Genomic DNA, 22,485 nt, shown 5'->3' on the forward strand with positions numbered 1-22,485 from the left:
AAAGGTCCACCCGTCACAGCCACCACCCATGATTTAGCTAGATAGTAACCTCAGCCAAGGCGGACTATAACCTATTGAAGATGATGAACAATCTCATTGATTGAGTATACCACAGCTGGGCAAGAGGATTTGATCCACAATGCAATCCTCACCTTGATGGAATCACACAAACAACATCAGCTTGAGCACTTTTGAAAAGACAGTCATCCCTTTGCTTCCATATGAACCAAAGCATAGCCAAAGAAACAACATTCCAGATTAACTTCAGCTGCTTTGATAATTTCCAACCCTGCCACCAATTGAGTAGATTGCCCACAGACCCAAGTGTTACCCAAAGAATACCCCACCATTTGATAATATTAGATCAGATCCTCCAGGTAAAAGGACAAAGTAACAACACATGGTTACCACTCTCTACCTTCCCATTACAAAAAAATACAATTCACAGTTGATCCAGCATTTAGAACACCAATTTTTTGCAGATAGCTAGAAGACTTGACTCTCCCTTTCCATGCTAACCAACCAAAAAATTGAACCTTGGGAGAAGATACATTCTTCCAAATGAACTCAGTAATCTTGCTATTAGCTCCATGACCCAATTGACTCAATTTATAAGCTGATGCAACCGAGAAAGACCTTAAGGCATCTGCAATCCAACACAATATATTCCTCCTACCTTCCCTGAGAGCCGGAGCGTTAAGTAACATTGTAGTCATTCTCCTCAACTCCTCCACCTCCCACTAAAACAGAGACCTTCTGAAATTCAGATTCCACTCCTCAGTACCAGTTCTTCTGCTATACACCAAGTCCACAGATTCATCATTTCCCACTGTTACATAATATAATCTAGGGAATACATCTGTCAAACAAACATTTCCAAATCATTTATCCTTCCAGAAAAGTGTTCTCTTTCCATGTCCAATAACTAGGGCTATGTTATTTTTAAAAAACACCACCAGATCAGGCCTACCCGAAGCAAGCCCCAATATATCTTTCCAGATCAAAGAGTACCTGAGAAGGTCCACAAGTTCAGGCCACCATCCCCTCCCAACCTCATTATACTTGCTACATATCACCTGCTTCTATAAGGTTTTTTCTTTAGCCCCAAACCTCCACCACTATTTTAAGAGAAGGCAATCATTCATAAGCCCAACCCTTTTAACTCGTAAGCCCCCTTTACTTTTACTTTTTGAAATCTCCTCCCACTTTACCAGATGAATCTTTCTTCTAAGTTCATCACCTCTCCATAAGAATCTAGACTAAACTCTGTCAATTTCTTTTGGTAAACTAGATAGCACTGACTTTATCAGTGTTAATCTCCTTGCAAATGATAGGAATCTCCTCTTCCAAGAAGCTAGCTTTTGTCTGCACTTATCAATCACAGGTTGCCAAGACCTTCTTCTCTTGAGACAATCCCCCAATGGCATCCCTAAGTATTTTAAAGGCAAATTTTGATGTAAGCAATTCAATTTGTCAGGAAATCCTTTAGTGAGGTCCTCACTTATGCCAATCCCACACACCACACTCTTATGGTAATTAATTTTCAGTCCTAAAAGCATTTCAAAACATCTTAGAATCCTCTTAATATTCCCAATCTCCTCACATTCTGCCTCACAAAATAATATTGTATCATCTACATATTGAAGATGGGTGATCACAAGATCGTTTAAGCCAACCACAACCCCTCTAATCAATCCTAGCTATAGAGCTCTACCCAAAAGAATATTAAGACCTTCAGCTACAACATTGAAAAGAAATGGTGATAATGGATCACCTTTTCTAAGACCCCTTTGAGGAGTGAACTTAGATGTTGGTGATTCATTGACTAATACAGAAACTCTAGCTGAAAGCACATACTCTCTCATCCAACTAATCCATTTGGTGCCAAACCCAAAATTTGCGAGCATAGAGAAGAGGAACTCCCAGTTAATTGGATATTAGGCTTTCTCAAAGTCAAGTTTTAATAAAATGCCTTTCCTATGCTTCTTCTTCCAACCGTCAACTATTTTATTTGCAATAAACACACCATCCAAAATACTTCTACCTCCAATGAAGGTTGATTGAGAATCACTAATGATCTTTGGCATTACGTTCTTGATCCTATTAGATTGCAAGAATTTTATACAAAGAGCCTAGGAGGCTAATAGGCTGATAATCATTAAGACAAGAAGGATTATCAGATTTGGAATCAAAGCAACAAAGGAACTATTAATTCCATGAACCAACTTAGAGTTTCTGTGGAAATCTTTCATGATTTGAATCACTTCCCCCTTAACAATCTGCCAACATTTCTTAAATAACATCAAATTAAAACCATCCGGACCACATGCTTTATTACCTTCACACTGCTTCAAGGCTCTAATTATTTTTGCTTCTGAAAATTCAGCTTCAAGTGCTTCCCTAACCTCTACCCCCCTAATGGATTTGTAAGGGCCAGATAAACTTGGCCTTCTTGACCAACTTTCAACAAAATGATTCCTAAAATGATCCAACACTGTAGTCCTTATATCCTCAAGATCTTCCAAGACAAGTCCATTCACATTAATTGAACATAAGGCATTCCTGTTGTTACGAGAAGTAGCCATAACATGAAAAAAATTGTATTTCTGTCTCCTTTTAATGCCCAATTCACTCTGGACTTCTGCACCCAAATCCACTCAACCATTCTACTTAATTTCCAAGCTTTCTATTTTGCATCCCTTCTTCGAGTTAACTTTGATTTAGATAGTGAACCTTCCATTTAAAGCTCGAGGTTAGCTACTACATAAAGGAAAAAGTCTAAATGGATTGTTGCTATAGAAGGATACATAAAACTTCTAAATAAAATGATAGTATCATAAGTGTTTGTTAACTTAGATGACTCAAAAATAAAGATGAAATGGGAAATTCTTTTAAGTGGAATATATTGCCAATAAAAATGTGCAAGGTACATTGAAGTTTGAAGTAAAAAGCTAGCATAGTTGGAATGCTATCATTTCCCAACTACAACAAAAATAAATGACAACATTGAATTTAGAAGAAGGGCATAACTGGAGGCTATATACTATGAAATTATGTTAAAATAATTTATGGTTTCTATGTGGAGAAAAATTACCATATAGAGGAGATGATGCCCAAGGGTACAAACACAACATAAGGACTCGCTTGAATGAAAATGCAAACACCAAAAAAAAAAGATTCTCATGCTGGGGTGATTAGTCAGGGGACTCTTTGATACATAAGTCAATAGTTGTAGATGAATTCTCACTGGAATAATAGGTTTAATGCTAATGATTATACACGTGATCTTCTGAATGGTTTGCTTACTTATGGTTGGTTATGTTGTTACTATTGAGAGATTTTAGGCACCACTCCCCCTCTATTTCGCTTTAGTTGGGATTGTGTCTCGTGTTTGCAATATTTGACATGTGTTACTTTAGCACACCTTTTTATTTTATTTTTCTCACATTACTTTTCTACTACTTTGCATATCTTTTTATGAAAAGTAAAAAAGTATACTTATTTAGATTATTCTAAACAACTTCTAAATAGATAACCACCCTCTTACGACTTCCTCTAACTTAATCCACTCGAGCTTAGCCATTTGACTAACCTTGAAACTCGGTCAACTAATTTCTTTGGCAATGCTCTTCACTATTTTCTTATTTGATTGGATGTGGTCCATAGTTCTAAATATTGGCCAGTACGTTCGTATCGGAAAATCAGAGCACTGATTCGGATATGGACCGGTATAGCGGTGAGAATGAAATTCCTAGCCGTAGCGTCCTAGTCTTGGTACATAGCGGCTTGAATCTGATACATAGGGCAATACAGTCCGATTGTCGCCGGTACGGATGAAAATCAGCGCAGAGGAACTGCTCGTGGTTCCGATGCTATTTCTAGTTTTGAATTACTGGTCTTCGCTAAAGTGAGAGTGCAACTATGAGGTTCACAAGGAGGTCGTGCTGTCCTTCGGCGGCTTCTGGCGTGTTTCAGAATGCTTTTCTTGGTCATGCGCTGTTGAGTGAAGCTTTGAGGCTACAACAAGCTAGGTATTATGTGCAGCCGCAGAGTATATCTTTTATATTTATATTTTATGTAAATGTATATTGATAGCTTTGGGCCAGGATATTATGCTGAAGAGTTGGTGGGTTGTTTTGAGCAATTTTGGGCCCATATGTTTCTTTAACCAACTCGTGGGTCTAGTTGGTATACTGCTGTGGATTTATTTTAAATTGTAAATAATTGAAAGTTATAATTGAGACTAAAATAAATATGTATTATTTAGTTAAAAATGAGTCAAAAGTGCTCATACATATCAAAATTTTGATTAAAATGTGACAAATTAAGGCAAAAAGAGTCAAAAAAATGCATAAAATTGAGTTTTAGAGGGATTGCTAATGATTTTTAAAATTTCACGGCCACGACACCCGATTCCTAATACGTACCGGCCAATACTACCAATACCGATACTCTGCGATCGATATTGTTACCTTATTCGATACCACGATTTAGAACTATGATGTAGTCATAAAAAATTTTAAAAATATATATATATAATTGATTGTATTTTTTGGTGTCTTCTGCCGTGTCTCTCCACATTTAAAAAGCTAATGTAGCAATTCATGCAAGAATTCATTAAAATGGGGAAGCACTTGAGGAACTTAATGAAGCATATTTTTAGAAGCAAAGTTCTCCAAAATAACTTAAAAAATTGATTTGACGGTAGAGGTGGAACTATTGACGGACTGGGGTGGCCCCTCCCCCTCAAGTTTTTGAGAATTAGAATAACTCTTATATTTTATATATATATATATATATATATATATATATATATATTTATAAAACATGTAATGAAATGATACTATAATTTTATAAAAATTATTTATTAATTTTTTATTTCATTAGGATTTTACAATCAATAATAAAATGATCTCCAACTATTTTATAATTTAGTTAATAGTATCAATTTTATCGAGTCGATTTTATTTGTACAAGATATAAATGTGACTTCTTTTTAGAATAAATTACGCTGATTTCCCATAACGTTTGGAAAAAAATATAATAAACTCTACAAAATAAACTTAATTACATTAGACTAACATTTAGTATATTTTTCATCAGCAATTCATTCAGCAAATAGATGAAAAAAATGATATTATTATATCTTTTATACTGGAATGAATATTATACCTTATTTATTTTTATATTGTCACACCATCAAATTATTATCACAGCACTCATATAACAAATTTTCTTTAATAAGTGTTTTTTTGTGTGTGTGTGTGCGTGTGTGTACCTCAGCCCATAAGAAAAATTTCTGGTTCCACCCTGTTTGAGGGAGTTGTTGGAGATGCCCCAAAGTTAAGGTTACTAAGTGAGTTTTAAAGGGCAATTTTGTACATTCACAATTAATTACAAGAAGGCTAGGGTGGCTCTAAATGCACCCCAAAAATTAGGCTAAACACTCCCATTATAAAAAATAAAAATAAAAATAAAAAATTAATACCATCCTACCCATTAATCAAATTACCAACATAACCCAACTCTAACCCTAAACCCTATCCAACACTGGTAGCCCTCCAGTCATCCGCTTCTAACTCCGACAACCCTTCAATCATCGCTTCTCAACTCCAACTAGTGGTTCGCTGCCCCTTCTCCACGTCACCGCAGTTACCTCTACTCCTCTTGTCGTCATCGTTGCACCTCATCTACTTCCCATCGCCATCCCCCTTCTTATTTTTCTCGTTTCTCTTCATCATTGTCGCCCTCTTTTTCTTCTTATTCTTCTTTTTTTCCCTTTCTCATCTTTTCTTGCTTCTTTTTCTAGGTCTAAAAACCCTATATCTCAGATTTTCAGATCTAGGGTTTAGCAACTGTAAAGAGAAATTCAGGGTGAGTAAGGGGGTCCGGGCTATGGTTTGTGACTAGGAAGGGTTTCGACATCAAGAAAAAGTAGGGGGGACGGCGTTGCAACGGAGGCCATCAGTGTGAAGAAGAAGAAAGGGGCTAGGGCGGCAACAAGGTTGCAAAGGGTGGCAGAGGAGAAGGGAGACGACAGGAATGAGAGGAGGCCGCAAGGGAAGCGATGGAAAGGGGATTCTAAGCTACAGAGAAGGCTGCCGAAGATGGCTTTGGTGACAAAAGTGAAATTGGTGGCACATGGGTGAGAAGGGTAAAAGTGGACTTATTTGGGGTGTCCAACCAAAAATAAAGTAATGAGGTATTCAACCTAATATTTGAGGTGCATTTAGAGTCACTCAAAGGCTACCCACAATAGCGCAACCATTTCCTTTTCATCCATTAATGTTTCTTAAGTTACTTTACAAGTCGAATTATATGTTTATCACGATTCATGTGCTTGGCAGTAATTTGTTTAGGGTTAAACCAATTCGTACCAACCAATGATTGGTGAGTCATCTTTGGCTTATAATTAGCACCATAGATCATTTTCCATCTTTTTTTTCAAGTAATATTTACTACTACTCTTGATTATTTATGTCAGTCTAAAGTATAGAGCCCTCTCTCTCTCTCTCTCTCTCTCTCTCTAAAAACCTCCACCCCCGGGCCTCACTTTTGGCCGGCGGATCGCCGCCTTTGGCTATGGCAGTCAGCTGGCCCAGCTCTCTTTTGTGTTTGTGTGCTGGTATCTGCTTTCAATAAACTTGATTCCCACAATTTCTTTCCACTTTGGTGTTCTTTTTTGTTTCATCAGGGGGTGCTTCGGTTTGTTTATTTTGTATCATCAGGGGGTTGTTTATTTTGTTGTCTGTTTTTGTCTCAACCTTGGGGTTGCAGGTTTTGTTTCAACTGGGGGTGCTTGGTTTAAGGGTCAAAACAGAGTAGAAGGAGGTCGGTTTTGGACCGGAATAGAGGATGGTCAGATCTGGTTGGATCTTTATTCGGGCACTCATTTGCGAGTAGGAGTTTGAGGGATAAGCTCGGTTTCGGATCTATGGAGTTGTTTCGGTGCTTTGTTTGGAGAGAACAAGGATGTTGTAGTTGATCCAGATTTGTCTAAGATTTCATTCGAGTGCTCCTTTTCGAGTGGGAGTTTGAAGGGTGAACTTCATCCAGATGTATGGTGATGTCTTGGCGGTTGTTCGATGTTTTGGATTGTCAACACCGGGGCTTTTACGGTGGGCGTGTTCGGAGTTTGGAGCCGGAAAGCTGTGTTTGACCATGAAAGTGGAGATGGCAGTGGGTCTTGGTTGGCTGTGGTGATGGTCGTAAGTCTTGATCATCCTTGGGTGTGTTCGGTTGCAAGGAGTGCTCGGTCCCGACCATGGAAGTGGAGCTGGGTGTGGAGTTTCTCCAGCCTTGGAGCTGTTGGCTATGGAGTTTTCTGGCCAAGGAATTGTCTCGGCAGAGTGTTGTCAGGTGTGGGCTACTGAAAAGCTTTGGTTTGGGTGGTGCAGAGTGCTTTTCATGCCTTGGTAGAGTGTTGTCAGGTGGGCTGTTGAAAAGATTTGATTTTGGTGGCGTGGGTCTTGGTTTTGATGGGCAGCAGGATGGGTGGATAAAATATTCGGGTTGATTAGTAGTGTGTGGTTTGTTGTTAAGAGGTGTTAGTTGCTTAGGTGTTGTTAAGAGGAGTGTAGCAGCTTGGGTGTTTGGTGTTGGTTTTTTGTTTTTTGGGTTGTGTGGGTTGTTTTTGTGGGGATTTATGTTTTTTTTTTTTTTTTTTTTTTTTTCTAGTTAAGTCCTTCTTAACTTTTTTGTTTAAAAGAAAAAATTGTGAGGTTAACGGGTTGGTTGTATGGGTGCAAGTAGCAGTAGTAGGGGTATTTTGTACTTTTCGAATCTCTCTCGATGCATGTCATCTTCCTGTACTTTTAATTTCATGCTGTTAATTAAAATTTTCTTTGCTGAAAAAAAAAAAAAAAAAGTCTAAAGTATAAACATGTAAAAATGGTTATATAAAGAAACAAAGCTACTGAGCAATTTGCCGAAGTGTTGCTTCCAAGATATGATGATGCAGAGACATTTTACGTGGGTTTGGCATAAGAGTATAGCTGAAGGAAACTTTTTAACGCATGGACCAAGCAAATACATGCCAAAAAAGTGAAATACAACAAAGTAGGTAAATGTCTGAAACATACTAGAGTTTCTTAGAAAGAGTCTTATATTATTGAAATTATTGACAATTAACCTTGAAAAAAATAATAATTTAAATTTATCTCATACCAAAAGATTGATTGCTTTGCTTTCCTAAGCTTTTTTAGCTGAAGATTTAAATTATCAGACCAAGGCTTTATTTATTTATTTATAATATATTATCATTTATTTTCGGTACATATACGAGTCCAACATTTACACAACTATATGTTCTATTTTTTTCATAGATCAATAAATTGTACATATTTTTTAAGGACATTTATAGACAAGTTTTAATTTATGAACTTATACTTTATTAAATCCTAACTAAGATTTTTTGGACCTTTAAGTTCCATTAAATTTTTAATAGTCAGAATTACCCTTCATACAATGATTGTTCATCATTTATGATTATCTAGAGAGGAACATGATACTTTAACATTTACTTTGATTTTCCAAAACTTTAAAATATCAACTTTCAAATTGAAAAAAAAAAAAAAAAAAAATTGTGTGCAAAAAAAAATGTTTTTTTTTTTTTGAAAAAATTGAAAAAACTAAATTATTTTCGTGCAAAATTAAAAATTTTGTTTCTATAAAGGAACATGATGATGGAATATTGATGTGCAAAACTGAAAATAAACAAATAAATAAATTTAAAAATGAAAAAACTGATAATGTTCTCGGTTTTATTGGATAATTGAATCAAACCTAATAAGTAGTAGGGCAAAAATATTTAATCTCATGCTCTGTTTTTTTTCATCAGTTAGTGAAATAATTATCTAGAGCATTACTATGCAAAATTGATAATGTTCTTAGTTTTAAAATCTGGGAAAAACTAATATTCTCAGTTTTATTAAATAAGACTTATTGGTTCAAAAAATCTTAGATAGGATTTGAACTACCATAGCATTTGTAAATAAGACTTTTAGGTAATTAACTCTATTTTCTATTCTATGTATATATATACTAGTATAAAATACCTATGCAAGGAACGTGCTATTAGGAATGGCAACGGGTCGGGGCGGGATCAGGGATTACACTTCCCGTCCCCGATCCCCAAAGCTAAAAAAATTTCCATCCCCGTCCCCGCCCCAGATCCCCGGCGGGGAACCCATCACTCCCTACCCCTCTCCCCTGCCCCCGGCTCCTTAATGGGAATCTTATTTCCCCGAGCCCGAAAAATTCCCGACCTTTTTTTTTTTTTTTTAATTTTGCATATCCCATTTTATTTCTTTTTTTTTAGACAAATAAAAATAATATATATATAAAAGCATAATGTAGCAATGTCCAAACATAAACATCCAAATAAATAAGCAACATAACAACATAAGATAGAGTAGCAACAGCACAAAGGGTGGCCCTCATGAGCACTCATACCTGTACATAACATGAGCTCAGACCTGTAACAAAAGTCACTTTGTGTAATCTTACACACTTAACCCACAGATGAGCACTCAATCTCAACAAAGATTTATAGGTAATTGAGCACAAAAGAAAATATAGGAAAAAAAAAAAAAAAACACTCAAACAATATAGAACTCTCATCTCTCAGCCCACAATCAATAAATATGTAACACCCTGCAAATACATATTGGAACATTTCAAGACAGACACCATAAGATATCCCCAAAGGTTATCTTTCTCATTGAACTAGGATTTAAAAGATTACAATACAACATTCACATTCCCAAAACACCCTGGTTTCACTTTCCAGTTCAATAAATTAGATGGCCTTACAAAAATAATAAGCCTCAAGGGCATACAAAATAACAAAACAAATTTCAAAGTTTAGGTACAAAGTTTTCTACATTAACTACAAAATATCCTTGAGCCAATCCTTCTCAAATTGAACCATTGCTCACTTTTTCCCCAACTCATCAAGGGTGTGGTGCATTATCAATTATTAAAAAATAAAATAGGGTTGAGCTATATGCCCAATAGGAATACATTCAACCAAATATTTAATTATTTGAATAAATATGTGACATCATTGAGACAAAACACAACAAGAAATCTTTGAACACCTGAAATTATTGTTAATCACACTACAAGAAAAGAGCCCAAATAACACGGAACTTTTTGCGACGGTATAGGTACCGTCGCAAAAAATGGTCTTTTGCGACGGCATTTTCAGGCCGTCTCAAAAAATGGTTTTTTGCGACGGCATTTTCAAACCGTCTCAAAAAAATGGTCTTTTGCATGAAAATTTTTCTATCCCGCTCATTCTAGCCTATTCGCGGTCATCTATTTCCCCAAAATCCCTAAAAACTTTAAAACCAAAATCCCCAAAACCATTTGGAACAAAATCCCCAAAGCCCTTGAGCCAAAATTCAACGACGGTGACGGACGACGGTGATCGACGACGGCTAGCAGCGAGGGAGCAGCGAGTGACGACGGCGACGGCGAGTGACGACTGTATGCCCCCCCCCCTCTCTCTCTCTCTAATTACATCCAAAGCCCTCTCATTTTTTTGAATATATTTTTTTCTCCATTGTTGTTTGGGGGTGTCATTGGTTTGAAACTGTGCCTAGAGGTGACCAGGTCTTCTTTCTTTTCCTCTCTTGATTTTCTGTTTCCATTCTCGTTACAGGTCTTCTTTCTTTTCCTCTCTTGATTTTCTGTTTCCGTCTCTGTTTTCTGATGTTGATTGCAATGCATGTGTTCTGTGTCTGTATGTCACTCAAATGCTTTATTAATTTCCATGATTTTCTTCACATTTTGGTTTCCTTTTTTCACCTTCCAGATGTTGATGTTATTGCCGTTTGCTTATTTTTTTGTTTATGGATCTTGTGATGCATTCAATTATTTTTTTAAAAATTTTTTATTTCTTTTTTGTGTTGTTTGATTTTTGACATCTACACTAAGTATGGCGTTGGGTTTATATAATAGTTAGATAGTTAGATAGATAGTTAGATATAATCAAATAATCAATGCAATTAAGAGGAAGTAGTAGAGAACATAATGCTTCAACTGTTTTTTGTGGTGATTGGTAGCAAGAGAGTGAAATTTATTCGAATTTTAATATTGAAAAACCTTCAATGACAATACCTGAATAAATCACGACTGATTCTTGGTTGGAATGCTAGAATTTCGCTATTCCAAGAAAGTATTTTTTGTGAAATAGGATTCTGTCAATACTACTGATTTTTTTTCTGGTGGTTTTGTATAGTTGGGTCTTAGGAAGTGTGGTTCTGGACTCATTTTCTTTTGTGGATTTTATTGATTCTTTACATGTCTAAATGTAGGTTGGAGTGGGGCTGGTTGTGGCTGTGTTTGTAGCATCATCTTGATGCTCTTTTTCTAATAAAATGGTTACTCTTTAATTATCAAAAAAAAAAAAAAAAAAAAAGAAAGAAAGAAAGAACTGAAGCATAAAGTTCCATTTCTGATCAATGTGTCAGATTGACAGAATAATCTACGTTTATGTTGCTGGTGGTCTTGGTACAATAATTCTTTGCACTAATTAAAATTGAATCATCACTAGAGCATATGGCTAAAGTGATTTGTCGAATGATACTGATATTGGCTGTGTGTAAATGCCATTGACAGTGCTGAATAGCACCTAGAAAGGAGTCAACTTGCCACTTTTGACTCGAGTTTTTTTTTGTTTTGTTTTGTTTTGTGTGTTTAATTCTTGTCCTTGAGAACAAGTAATGGAACGACAAAGAACAAAAATTGTTACAATGCAAGAGATGAGGACTTAGACTTTATTCTATGTTCCCCTTTCTCTCTCTCTACATATATATATATGGCGATGTTGTTGACTAGTTTTTTTTATAATACTGCTTAAGTACCCCAGTAATAAAATAAAGTCAGTAGTATTGACATTCTTTTCTTCAAATCGCAATTGACACAGTTCAATTTTTATTTAATTAGTGATGAAAATTTCATGGTTAAAGCAATTTTTGGGTCACATGGATTTCGATACCTGTGAAGCTAGTTGTGTCTTACTTTTCAATTTTTGCACTTTCTACTGTAGTCAATTTGTGTAAGAAACTTCCTTCTGAATGTCCTGCACCTTTAATGGAGGCAGTTCCAATATTGTGTAAACTTCTTCAGTATGAGGATCGGTAGGTTTGTATCATGTTTTTGTGTGTGCGGGTTATCTTGTCACTGGAATATTTGATCTTATGATTTTTTAAACATTTTCTTGTTTTTCCATGTCATTCTCAGCTTGTTGAAAATGTAGCCACTTGCTTGATAAAGATAGCAGAAGGAGCACGCCACACGTCTGATATGTTGGACGAACTTTGTAAACATGGACTGATTCATCAAGCTACACATCTGATAGACTTGAATTGTCGAACCATCTTGTGCCAACCAGTTTACACCGTATGCCGTCTCTTTATTTATGTTTTGTGTGATGGTTGTCCTCAATATCCTACCATGTCTATTTATTCAAACTTTTTCCATATTGGTTTACAGGGTTTGATTGGGCTACTTGTCACACTTGCTTCTGGTTCAATTGTAGCTGTCAGGACTCTTTTTGAGCTTAATATAAGCAGCATATTGAAGGATATCTTGTCTATTTATGATCTTTCTCATAAAATGCCTTCTCCTAATATGGTTGATGGACATTGCAATCAGGTACTCTTCTTGCTCCTATAGCAACACAATTTCATTAATCTGCAGCTATTTCTTTTCTCATGTTGATAAATATCATTATTGGAAGGAAATAGATATAAACTATTATTTCTTTGAATCCTCAACATTCTACTTGAACATGTGAAACATACGATATTATTAAGTATCACAATAGTGCTTATGGACGTAAGGTGTAAATGGAACAATTGTTTCTATAATGGGATCAAACAAGTGTAATCATAGTTGGTTTAGTTTGTTGGCTTGAAGTAGGCAGGTTTGACAATGGCAAATACTTGTGGAGGCATTATGCATTCTGTTTAAACTCTAACTAAACTCTACCTCTTTCTGAAAATATAACTTGGACCAGCAAATCCATTTTGACTTGCTATGAGTCCTGTTTACTCCAATTGAAGTCTTATGCATTCTGTTTAAACTCTGATTGAACTGTACCCGTGTCTGAAAATATAACTTGGACCAGCATTTTCATTTTGACTTGCTATGCGTCCTGTTCGACTCCAATTGAAATTTCTCTTTCTGAAATTGCACTAGTCTACCACCATAGTTGAACCACAAATCCTACATTAGAGATTAGAATTTGGACAATATGACTTGTGTATGATACGAATACGAGTATGATGATACGACAAAACCTAAAAAATAAGATTTGTGCTTGTAAAAACTATATATATTTTTTTATATATATAAATTTTAGTATCGTATTATATATAAACAATTTGTGCTATATTAGCTTAACACTGATGTAAAATAGAAACAATTCTTAGAGAAATTGACTCAATTCACAACAACAATCTTGAATGAATCATGCTATCAAAAAAGTTTAAAATACAAACACAAACATCATTATTAGACAAACAATAATAGCTCCCACAACAAACACACCAATGATTCTTTACGAAAATTTCTAAATGTTTTTGTATCGCTCTACACACAATGTAGTGTTGCTATACCATTGCACACACTGTTTTTTGTCCCACAAAAGCACACACAAGCCTCATCACATCTGTATATATATAAATACATGAGTATGGATAAACCATCAAGCCTTTTAGACTTCCCAAGAAATCTACCAACCACCCGATAATAATAATATTAAATTCATTTGGTGCATTCCTGAACCCAGCAGACCACCACTTCCAATGAGCACAAATAGTGTGCTAATTATAGATAATAAAGACCTATCTAGAAACCACTGTGTACCTCAATAACATGGACAGCCGTATGGCTCCCAGTAAAAGAAGCTGAAGTAGTGATTAGGTGAGAAAGGAGAACAAAAGAAAGATGCAGGACAATTATCTAAATGTTTCTTAATCTGTCCTTGATCAGAATGATTTAAAAACAGGTCAGATCTTCAAAGTCTTTACTCATAACCTCAGGTATGCCTACAGTCCTATCTGGTTATAAATCATTAAATACACCATGCTTTGATTGTTTATAGATTAAATTTTATTGGGTTTGAAAAGAATATACAGAACATGCATGTTAATATGGTTGTTGTCTTCATATGTGTAGCTGGCTCCCTTAAAAAATATGCATTTTACAAAAAATAAGATTTGTGCTTGTAAGAATTGTTTCTATTTTTTACTATATAAATTTTAGTACTCATGTTAGTCATATATAGCATACACTTCGGTTTGACACAGTACTCCCAGCAATACCCTTCTTGAGTATTTTTTTTTACCCGAGATTTGTATGTTTGCATCAAAAGGCTAAAAAATAACGATACATTAAAAGCAAAGAAGCTTCATTATGACCTTTAAAGCTTTTTGTTTCATTATAAAGTTTGAGTTTACATAATTTTTTATATGTATGATACTAAAAGAAACAAAAAGATGCACAGGTTTCAAGTCCAGAATATACTATAAAGCTGGCTTTTGGCATATTTTGATCGTATAGCTGCTTCACTTATAACCAGCCTTTTCTGCCAAGACGAAAAAAAATAACAAAAAAACAAAAACTGTAACCAACCTTTGACATTGACATAAATTATGCATTTCGTCAGGATGTGCTTATTGCTGTGTATTTGGTGTCTTATTATTGCCCATGTAAGCCACACATTTGACTGCAAGTTGGGAATCTTTTTAACTATTGCAGTATTTCACTTTCACTTTCATCTACTTTGAGGTCACTATTGCAGTATTTCACTTTCATCTATATTCATGAATGAACTTTTGCTATCACCTCATTTTATGTCAAAAAATTCAATGTGATAATTGTGTGTAGCTGACTCCAAACACTTGCATCAACTTTGGTTGAATTGTACATCAAGTTAAGTCTTTTTACATGAACTTCAGCAAGAATTGGCATTTTCTGTAAACAACAATTGTCCAAAAGGTAAAACAAAGCAGAACATAATTCCATAACTTTCCTCTTCTAAATAGTTAAAACAATACGAAGTGAGACGAAAAAATTGAGAGAGCTGTAGAAGGGTAAATTGGGAAAAGATGGGACTCCAATCGGGTCTTCGGTTTGGGAGTTAGGGCCGGATTTCTGTCTAGCCAAAATTATTTACTAAACTATCTTTGTAATTATATAGTAGTTAATTTTTTATGTTTTTCTGTAATTAAAATATTAACACAATTATATTGTCATTAATTATTTTTATTTTGTTATTTTCAGATATTTCCGGAGTAGCAGTTTGCTTCTTGTCGCAGGCGTGTAAAGATTATGACTAACTTTTGTTTTTGTAACCCACGGAAGAATCATGAAGAAAATTTTTGTTTTTTATTTACGTTATTTAGATTTGTGAACAACATTATGTATGTATTATGCAACATTATGTATGTATTATGCAACATTATGTAGTGGAATAATTTTGCTGATGTATTGTTGTGAATGAAAGAATATTTTAATTATGGATGAATTTTTATTTATATACTGAACTTTTTATATTATTATGTAATTATCGGTTTTTTTTTAGTTATTTTTCATTTAATACAGGTCATTTTCATATTTTTAATAATTTTATTACAAGTTTTTTTTTTTTTTTTTTTTTTTGAGACGGCAGCACACACTGTCTCAAAAAGAAAAATAGAACCAGGGTTTTTTGCGACGGCAGCAATGCTGTCGCAAAAGACAGGGAAATTGGTTGAAAAGGAAGACTTTTAGCGACGGTATTATTTGCCGTCGCCAATAGTGCTTTAGTGACGGCATCAGGTGCTGTCTCAAATAACCTTTTAGCGACGGTATTTGTGCCGTCGCAAATAACACTTTTAGCGACGGCAAGACAATGCCGTCTCAAAAAAATTCAGATTTTCACATGTTAATGCCGACAGCATTTTTCCGTCGCAAAAAGGCATTTTTGCCGTCGCAAAAAAAAGGCGACGGCGTTATACCGTCGCTAAAACCCTTTTGCAACCCCCTTTGTTGCGACCCCCCACTTACCGTCGCAAAAGGCCAGTTACCGTCGCAAAAAACTTTTTGAGACGGCGTTTTGAGTATTTGCGACGGCATTTTACCGTCGCAAAAAAGCAATTTTTTTGTAGTGTCATGTAAACACTATAACAATTAAATAAACATATTTACATCCCACATCATTCATCATCACATCTAAATAAAATAACCAATGAGTCCCATGTTAGAGTCCAAGTCCAAACACAAGTTTCTTTTGTTTAAAAACCGCCACCGCATTTGCCGACTATTATGGGCACCCAAAATCATCTGTTTTTCTACTTTTGCCAACTACAATATGGCAGGATCAGTGGATGCCCAAAAATATTTTCTCACATTCGTCCAACGATAAGCCTAGATAGGGCAATTGGGCACCTTTATCTTTCCCCCCCATGGGTACCAACACAACTCACACAATATCCAAAACCGACTCTTACCCGGACTCATACTAAATGCACATTTCATCAAATTTCCATTCAGTCATCAAACACACAACATTGTTCAATACGAAACATCACATAACATACAAAGGAAACCACCACCTAAACCCGGAGTCCCCATGCTATTTCCATAAGTTTTCAGAACTTACATTGGTTTTGGGGTGTTCCCCAAGCCTTCTCGTGGTTGTTTCATGGTTTTGGCCTTTGATGGCCTATTCTCAAGTCTAAGTGTTGGAAAAGTGCATTTTTCTACTTAGTTTTCAAACAAGGAGTCCTGTGCTAGTTCCGTAAATTTTCACAACTTACATCGGTCCCTCCCGAGGTGTTCCAGGTGTTCCCCGGGCCTTCTCGTAGTTGTTTCACGATTTTGGAGCCCGATGGCATATTTTCAAGCCTAAGTGTTGGACAAGTGCATTTTTCTACTTAGTTTGCAAATCGGGAGTCCCGTGCTAGTTCCGTAAGTTTTCACAACTTACATTGGTACCTCTCAAGGTGTTTGAGGTGTTCCCCGGACCTTCTCGTGGCTGTTTTACAATTTTGGCCCCCCGATGGCCTATTTTTAAGCCTAAGTGTTGGAAAAGTGCATTTTTCTACTTAGTTTTCAAACCGGGAATCCAGTGCTAGTTCCATAAGTTTTCACAAGTTACATTGGCCCCTCCTGAGGTGTTCAAGGTGTTCCCGTGGTCTTCTTGTGAGTGTTTCACGATTTTGGCCCTCGATGGCCTATTTCAAGCCTAAGTGTTGGAAAAATGCATTTTTCTACTTGGTTTTCAAACCGCAATACTTTTTTTACACCTTAACTTCATGCATAAACACCACATTCAGAAGTTTAGTGATCTCATGTTTTTAACAAAATCTTCAATCCAAGGGAACTTAAAAGAATCTAAAAATTGAAACGTGTCTGAATGTTGAAGAGAACACCTTAACTACACTAATAATTTTAGAACATAAAATTCACATAGAGATGAAACTATACATTATAAACTCCATTTTCAACAAAACCCAGTGAATTCAAATTTAAACATTTCTTGTTTTATCTATGTTATTATTATCATTCAAGTCATAACAAGAGAACTTATACAATCGTTTATGAAAACAACTAGTATCAACACAAAACATCATTTGTTAGGAAATTCTTCGAAGTTGGTAGCATTCGTTTATGACCTTCATGAAGATATCAATATCAGGATCAGGTTTAATATTTGCTTCTTTCTCTCTCTTTGGTAACTCTGCTAATATATCTGCAAATGTTTGAAAAGAATAATTAACATACTTAACCGGCAACAAGTCATCGCACTACAACAAAAAAGGGTTTTTACGATGCCAAATACACGTCATAGATACGATTCTACGACGCGCATGGTAACGTCGTATTATGACCAGTCAAAATGGTTGTTCTCAAACTTGAGCCTGTATCCCTATGCTTGGAAATGCAAACTTTTACCATTTCACCAAGCATCAACCCTTATGGAAAGGGTTCCTTTTTGTTTGCTACTACTCTTTTTCTGTAAGTGTTGGTTCTTGATTTCTTAAAAGATGAGAGGAGCATGGTTACTTAATTTTATAGTCCAAGAAAAGACGATCAACAACTGAGATGTCTCTAGCATCATTAGAAGCATATTACTGATCATTCAAAAACTCCTGTTATTCCTTTATAATAAGTAGCCTGACCGACACCCATTCAAGAAAAAAAAAAAAAAAAACTCAATATAATGCAATCACCTAATAATTGTAGGGGTAAAACAATGCAAAGCTAACTGTTGTAGAAGAAATTGATATATAAAAAATAAAAATAAATTAAAAAAAGAAAAACAAGAATCATAAACAGTAGCATCACACTTTGTAGGCACAAACAATAGAAGTGTCCCTATAGCATAACTGTAAAAGAACCTAAAAAACAGGCACAGACAATACCTCTGATCTAATAAGATCACTGAACTGGTTCAAAGGCAAAGGCTTCAGAGATGCAGGTATCCTCTTTGGAATTTCATTATAGCCAAAAGCAATAACAACATCCTTTCAAAGAAAGAACAAGCTGTGTGAGGAACAATCAACATGATGATGCTCTGCTTGCTTTTGTTACGTAAAATATCAATATTCATACCTCAACAACATCACACAGACGAAGAATATCACTTCTTGTAGTAGGTACAAAAACAATGAAAGTGGACCATTTGTCTACTAAGTCAGACTTCTTGGCATGCAATTGCATTTTATTCAACAAACCAGCGACCTGAAGGCAGGAACAGGTCATGTGAATACATTATTTGTTTTCTAGCCAAACTACATTTCATTAGGGTGTTGTCATGGAACATAAATAGAAACTAAAAGTTTTTTCATCGGCGGTATAGAAACTAGAAGTTTCTAAATGGGATATAAGAAACCTTAAATAATAATTAACACAACAGAATATACAACAAAGCAACAAATAACAGACTGGTCAAGTATAAAAACAAAGCAACAAAGAATCCACATCTCAAGTATCAATTTGATACACAAAAATCAAAGAAATAGAAGCAATCAAACTAACAAGAGAACTGCTTCAACCCCAGTACATTTGTAATGACATGTCAGTCCAATAAATGGAAAAGTTAAAGTTTCTAAATGAATCAAGTAGGAAGGTATAAAAAAATAATAATGAGCAGAAAATGTAGTACCTTATTTGCGTCCAAGGGAACTCCGACTATTTCAATGACGTAAGATAAAGGCACTTCCACATGGTAGAATGATAAATCAGGGTAAACACTAGATTTCCGATCAGAATAAATTACTTCAACTGGTTCAACCTCAAACTTCCTTTCGCAGTACACTGAACACATAGTTACCTTGAAAAATAAAAGAAAAATTATATCACCCAGCTGTTGACACCAAGGTAAAAATGACAAACAAATGTAATTGCAACTTTTGAGTCTTACCATTGTGTTTAAAACAACAACTACAAAACATGTCCTGTTCTCTGCTGTCATTTTGTTCTTTATAGTTATCTAAATTGTCGATCAACAACTGCAAAAGATATCTGTCACTTGAGTTGAAGAATTGCCACTTATTATTTTCATCTCATAACTACCTCTTATGCCTTTAATTGGAAAAAATTTAACTGGAAAAAAAATTACAACAGGAATTTGAGCATCAAAAAGAACACTATAAAATGATAATTCTATTTAATCAAAAATAGAACAAGCCAATAAACTCCAAATTCAGAAAATTTAATATACAGATTTATATAGAAATCCAACTGCTAACCATACCTCCTGTAGTGGTTCATTGACAGTGAAAAGACATGGGTAGTATCTACATGGATAAAACCCCAAATTCAAAGAAAGAGAAATCAAAGAAAAGAGAGAATAAAACCCCAAATTCAAACCTTGATAAACAATCAAACCTTGATAAGGTAGTGTCTACATGGATAAAACCCCAAATTCAAAGAAAGAGAAATCAAAGAAAAAAGGGAATAAAACCCCAAATTCAAACCTTGATAAACAATCAAACCATTATAGACAATCAAACTATTATCCATTTTAAACCTAGATAAACAATCAAACCATTATACACTTGAAGCATAGAGAGAAAGATGGAGAGGGAGAGAGGTACCGGAGGGGGTTCGAAGAAGTTGATAATGATGACGGTGGCTGTGGTGGTGGTGAAGCCAATCGAAGTACATTGGGAGGGTTGCCACTTGAAGCCACTTGGCTATGGAGGTGGTGAAGCCAATCGAAGCACAGTGGGAGGGTTGCGACTTGAAACCACTGAGGAGCCAACTCGGCGAGCTAATCGAAGCACAGTTTCGCCAAAACACTGAATCGAGAATAAAAACTTACCTTGCGAGCAGCGAGTGGGAGGGTTGTGACTTGAAGCCACTGAAAGAGAAGGGGGAGAGTGAGAGAAAGAGCGCGAGAGAGAAGAGTGATTTGGGTAAAATGATTTGGAAAGACAAAACAGCGTCGTTTTGTCCCCTTAAATTATAGGTGATGAAATTATATATGTCTCTGAAATTTTTTACAATGGCACCCAAATTTTCCACCCAAATTTCAAAGGGCGGAAATTTGTTTTGTGATGAAAAATAAATTTAGAGATGAAAAAAAATTTCGTCACCTATTATTTTATTTATTTATTTTAAGCATTTGGTGACTAAATTTTGTTTTTGTCTCTAAAAATAGTACAATTAGAGACGAAATCTTATTTTCATCACTAAAACATGTATATTTGGAGATGAAATATTTTTTCATCATGCGTTTTCGTCACCATAGACCTTTTTTTTGCTGTAGTGCCTAGAATCATACTATTCAAAAAGGGTCAAGGCTTCCAAGGGAAGCTAGGCTAAGGGTGCAAGCTTCTTGAGGAAGCTATGACAAAGGGTCAAGCTTCCTCAAGAAGCTTGAGCAAAGGGTGCAATCTTCTCTGGGAAGCTTGGACCAAAAAGGTACAATGGTTTAAAACAGCCACACCCGTGCATGGGGGGCAGGGTCCGTGCATTCCAGCTGGCACAGCTAGCACGCATTATGCCTAAAAAAGGCAAAAAGGTGGTATCGGCCAGAAAAGGAGTCCATCGGCCAAACAGATGGTCGGCCGGCCACACCAAATGCCGACCGGCCAATGGTATATTTCACCAATGGCCGGTAGCAAGAAGACACGGCCGGTGGCCTCAATCCAGGGCCGGTGGGTGTCAGGGTAGCTAACAAGCTACTCTCTACCCTCAGAAGCAAAAACACAAGTGTTTGGTGCAAAATCAAACACAAAGCAGTCGAGTTGAGAGATCCTGAGGCAACGCGCGTAGCCGAGACCTCCGGGAACTCAAAACAAGCACGAACATGGATGATCACCGAGTGTTCAAGCGGTGACGTCCAAGTCTCGAGGACGGTAAAAAATGGGGTGTCTACAGTTGCCCTCTTTGATAGAACTCAAAAGTCATAACAATGACGGGAGTGAGTGTCAAAGTCCAGGACGACCCATTTTTGACAAGGCCGAAGACTTAGACAAACATACAAGCTACAAATAAGATATGCGCCCAAGGGCAGGGGCAAAATGGAACTGACAATGCAAGAAGCCGAACATAACTTATGATCATGCAAAGAAAGCTGTAACGAAGCATGTCATGCAACAGTTTTAAGCAATCAAACACAAACCCAACTACATTGCAATGCAGAAAGGATGTAAGAGAATTATGTAATTCTCGCTACGTTTCACACGGAGAATACAATACCTGTGCGGTTTGTTTGGTTGCACCAGCTTCAAATAAACCGTACATATAATATCGTGCCTGAAAGAGAAAGAAAACTTAACAGGTACAATATCGTTAGCAATATGCATAACAATGCAATTGAAAGTGCATGACAACGCAAGTCGAATAGAACGCATGACAATACGATTTAAAACAAGCATAACAATGCTATGAAGGTAAACACATGTAAGTAAAGCATAATGCGACAACGCATGCAATGTGTATAAGGACTTGAACACATGTAAGTAAAGCATAATGCGATAACGCATGCAATGTGTATAAGAAGAACTTGAACACATGTAAGTAAAGCATAACGCGATAACGCATGCAATGTGTATAAGAAGAACTTGAACACATGTAAGTAAAACAATGCACGTATGCATGCAATGTGTATAAAAAGGAACTTGAACACATGTAAGTAAAGCAATGCGAGTACGTATGCAATGTGTATAAGAAGAACATGAACACATGTAAGTAAAGCAATGCGAGTACGCATGCAATGTGTATAAGAAGAACTTGAACACATGTAAATAAAACAATGCACGTATGCATGCAATGTGTATAGAAAGGAACTTGAACACATGGAAGTAAAACAATGCAGGTACGCATGCAATGTGTATGAAAGGGGCTTGAACACATGTAAGTAAAGCATAACGTGACAACGCATGCAATGTGTATGAAAGGGACTTGAACACATGTAAGTAAAGCATAACGCGACAATGCATGCAATGTGTATAGAAAGGAACTTGAATGCATGTA

General features: G+C 35.9%; 2 protein-coding genes across 8 annotated transcripts; one reads left to right on the forward strand and one right to left on the reverse strand.

Annotated features, from left to right (window-relative positions):
* Window positions 1-10,313: 10,313 nt before the first annotated feature.
* Window positions 10,314-15,533, forward strand: LOC114302232 (E3 ubiquitin-protein ligase UPL4). 5 transcript variants are annotated; one of them, XR_014366141.1, is made up of 5 exons: window positions 10,314-10,617; window positions 12,250-12,408; window positions 12,502-12,663; window positions 14,005-15,012; window positions 15,298-15,533. XR_014366141.1 is itself a non-coding variant. In XM_082924479.1 (4 exons), the coding sequence occupies exons 2-4, from the start codon at window positions 12,313-12,315 to the stop codon at window positions 15,310-15,312; spliced, it is 273 nt and encodes a 90-aa protein (XP_082780605.1). In that variant the 5' UTR covers window positions 10,316-10,617; window positions 12,250-12,312; the 3' UTR covers window positions 15,313-15,533. The 5 variants fall into 5 exon arrangements, 2 of the variants coding, with proteins under 2 accessions (XP_082780605.1, XP_082780604.1); XR_014366139.1 differs by having other exon boundaries at window positions 10,314-10,491; XR_014366140.1 differs by lacking the exon at window positions 10,314-10,617 and adding an exon at window positions 10,624-12,150.
* A 1,970-nt stretch (window positions 15,534-17,503) lies between these two features.
* Window positions 17,504-20,326, reverse strand: LOC114307415 (phenylalanine--tRNA ligase beta subunit, cytoplasmic-like). 3 transcript variants are annotated; one of them, XM_082922857.1, is made up of 6 exons: window positions 20,100-20,326; window positions 19,424-19,511; window positions 19,166-19,333; window positions 18,613-18,741; window positions 18,423-18,524; window positions 17,504-17,749 (listed from the first exon to the last, which is right to left on the reverse strand). In XM_082922857.1, exons 2-6 carry the CDS (start codon window positions 19,472-19,474, stop codon window positions 17,741-17,743), a joined length of 459 nt encoding a protein of 152 aa, XP_082778983.1. In that variant the 5' UTR covers window positions 19,475-19,511; window positions 20,100-20,326; the 3' UTR covers window positions 17,504-17,740. The 3 variants fall into 3 exon arrangements, with proteins under 3 accessions (XP_082778983.1, XP_028108628.2, XP_082778984.1); XM_028252827.2 differs by lacking the exon at window positions 19,424-19,511; XM_082922858.1 differs by lacking the exon at window positions 20,100-20,326 and having other exon boundaries at window positions 19,424-20,075.
* Between the last annotated feature and the right edge of the window lie 2,159 nt (window positions 20,327-22,485).

This window comes from Camellia sinensis, chromosome 4, assembly GCF_055761805.1.
Source record: "Camellia sinensis isolate YWXY chromosome 4, ASM5576180v1, whole genome shotgun sequence".
Taxonomy (NCBI): Eukaryota; Viridiplantae; Streptophyta; class Magnoliopsida; order Ericales; family Theaceae; genus Camellia; species Camellia sinensis.

Coding starts and splice junctions, on each gene's coding strand:
- LOC114302232 (XM_082924479.1), top strand. CDS start 12,313: ATGTTGGACGAACTTTGTAAACATGGACTGATTCATCAAGCTACACAT. Junction 12,409..12,501: donor TGTGCCAACCAGTTTACACC/GTATGCCGTCTC, acceptor ATTGGTTTACAG/GGTTTGATTGGGCTACTTGT.
- LOC114307415 (XM_082922857.1), bottom strand. CDS start 19,474: ATGACAGCAGAGAACAGGACATGTTTTGTAGTTGTTGTTTTAAACACA. Junction 19,334..19,423: donor TTGTTGTTTTAAACACAATG/GTAAGACTCAAA, acceptor TTATTTTTCAAG/GTAACTATGTGTTCAGTGTA. Junction 18,742..19,165: donor TTCCCTTGGACGCAAATAAG/GTACTACATTTT, acceptor TCCTGCCTTCAG/GTCGCTGGTTTGTTGAATAA.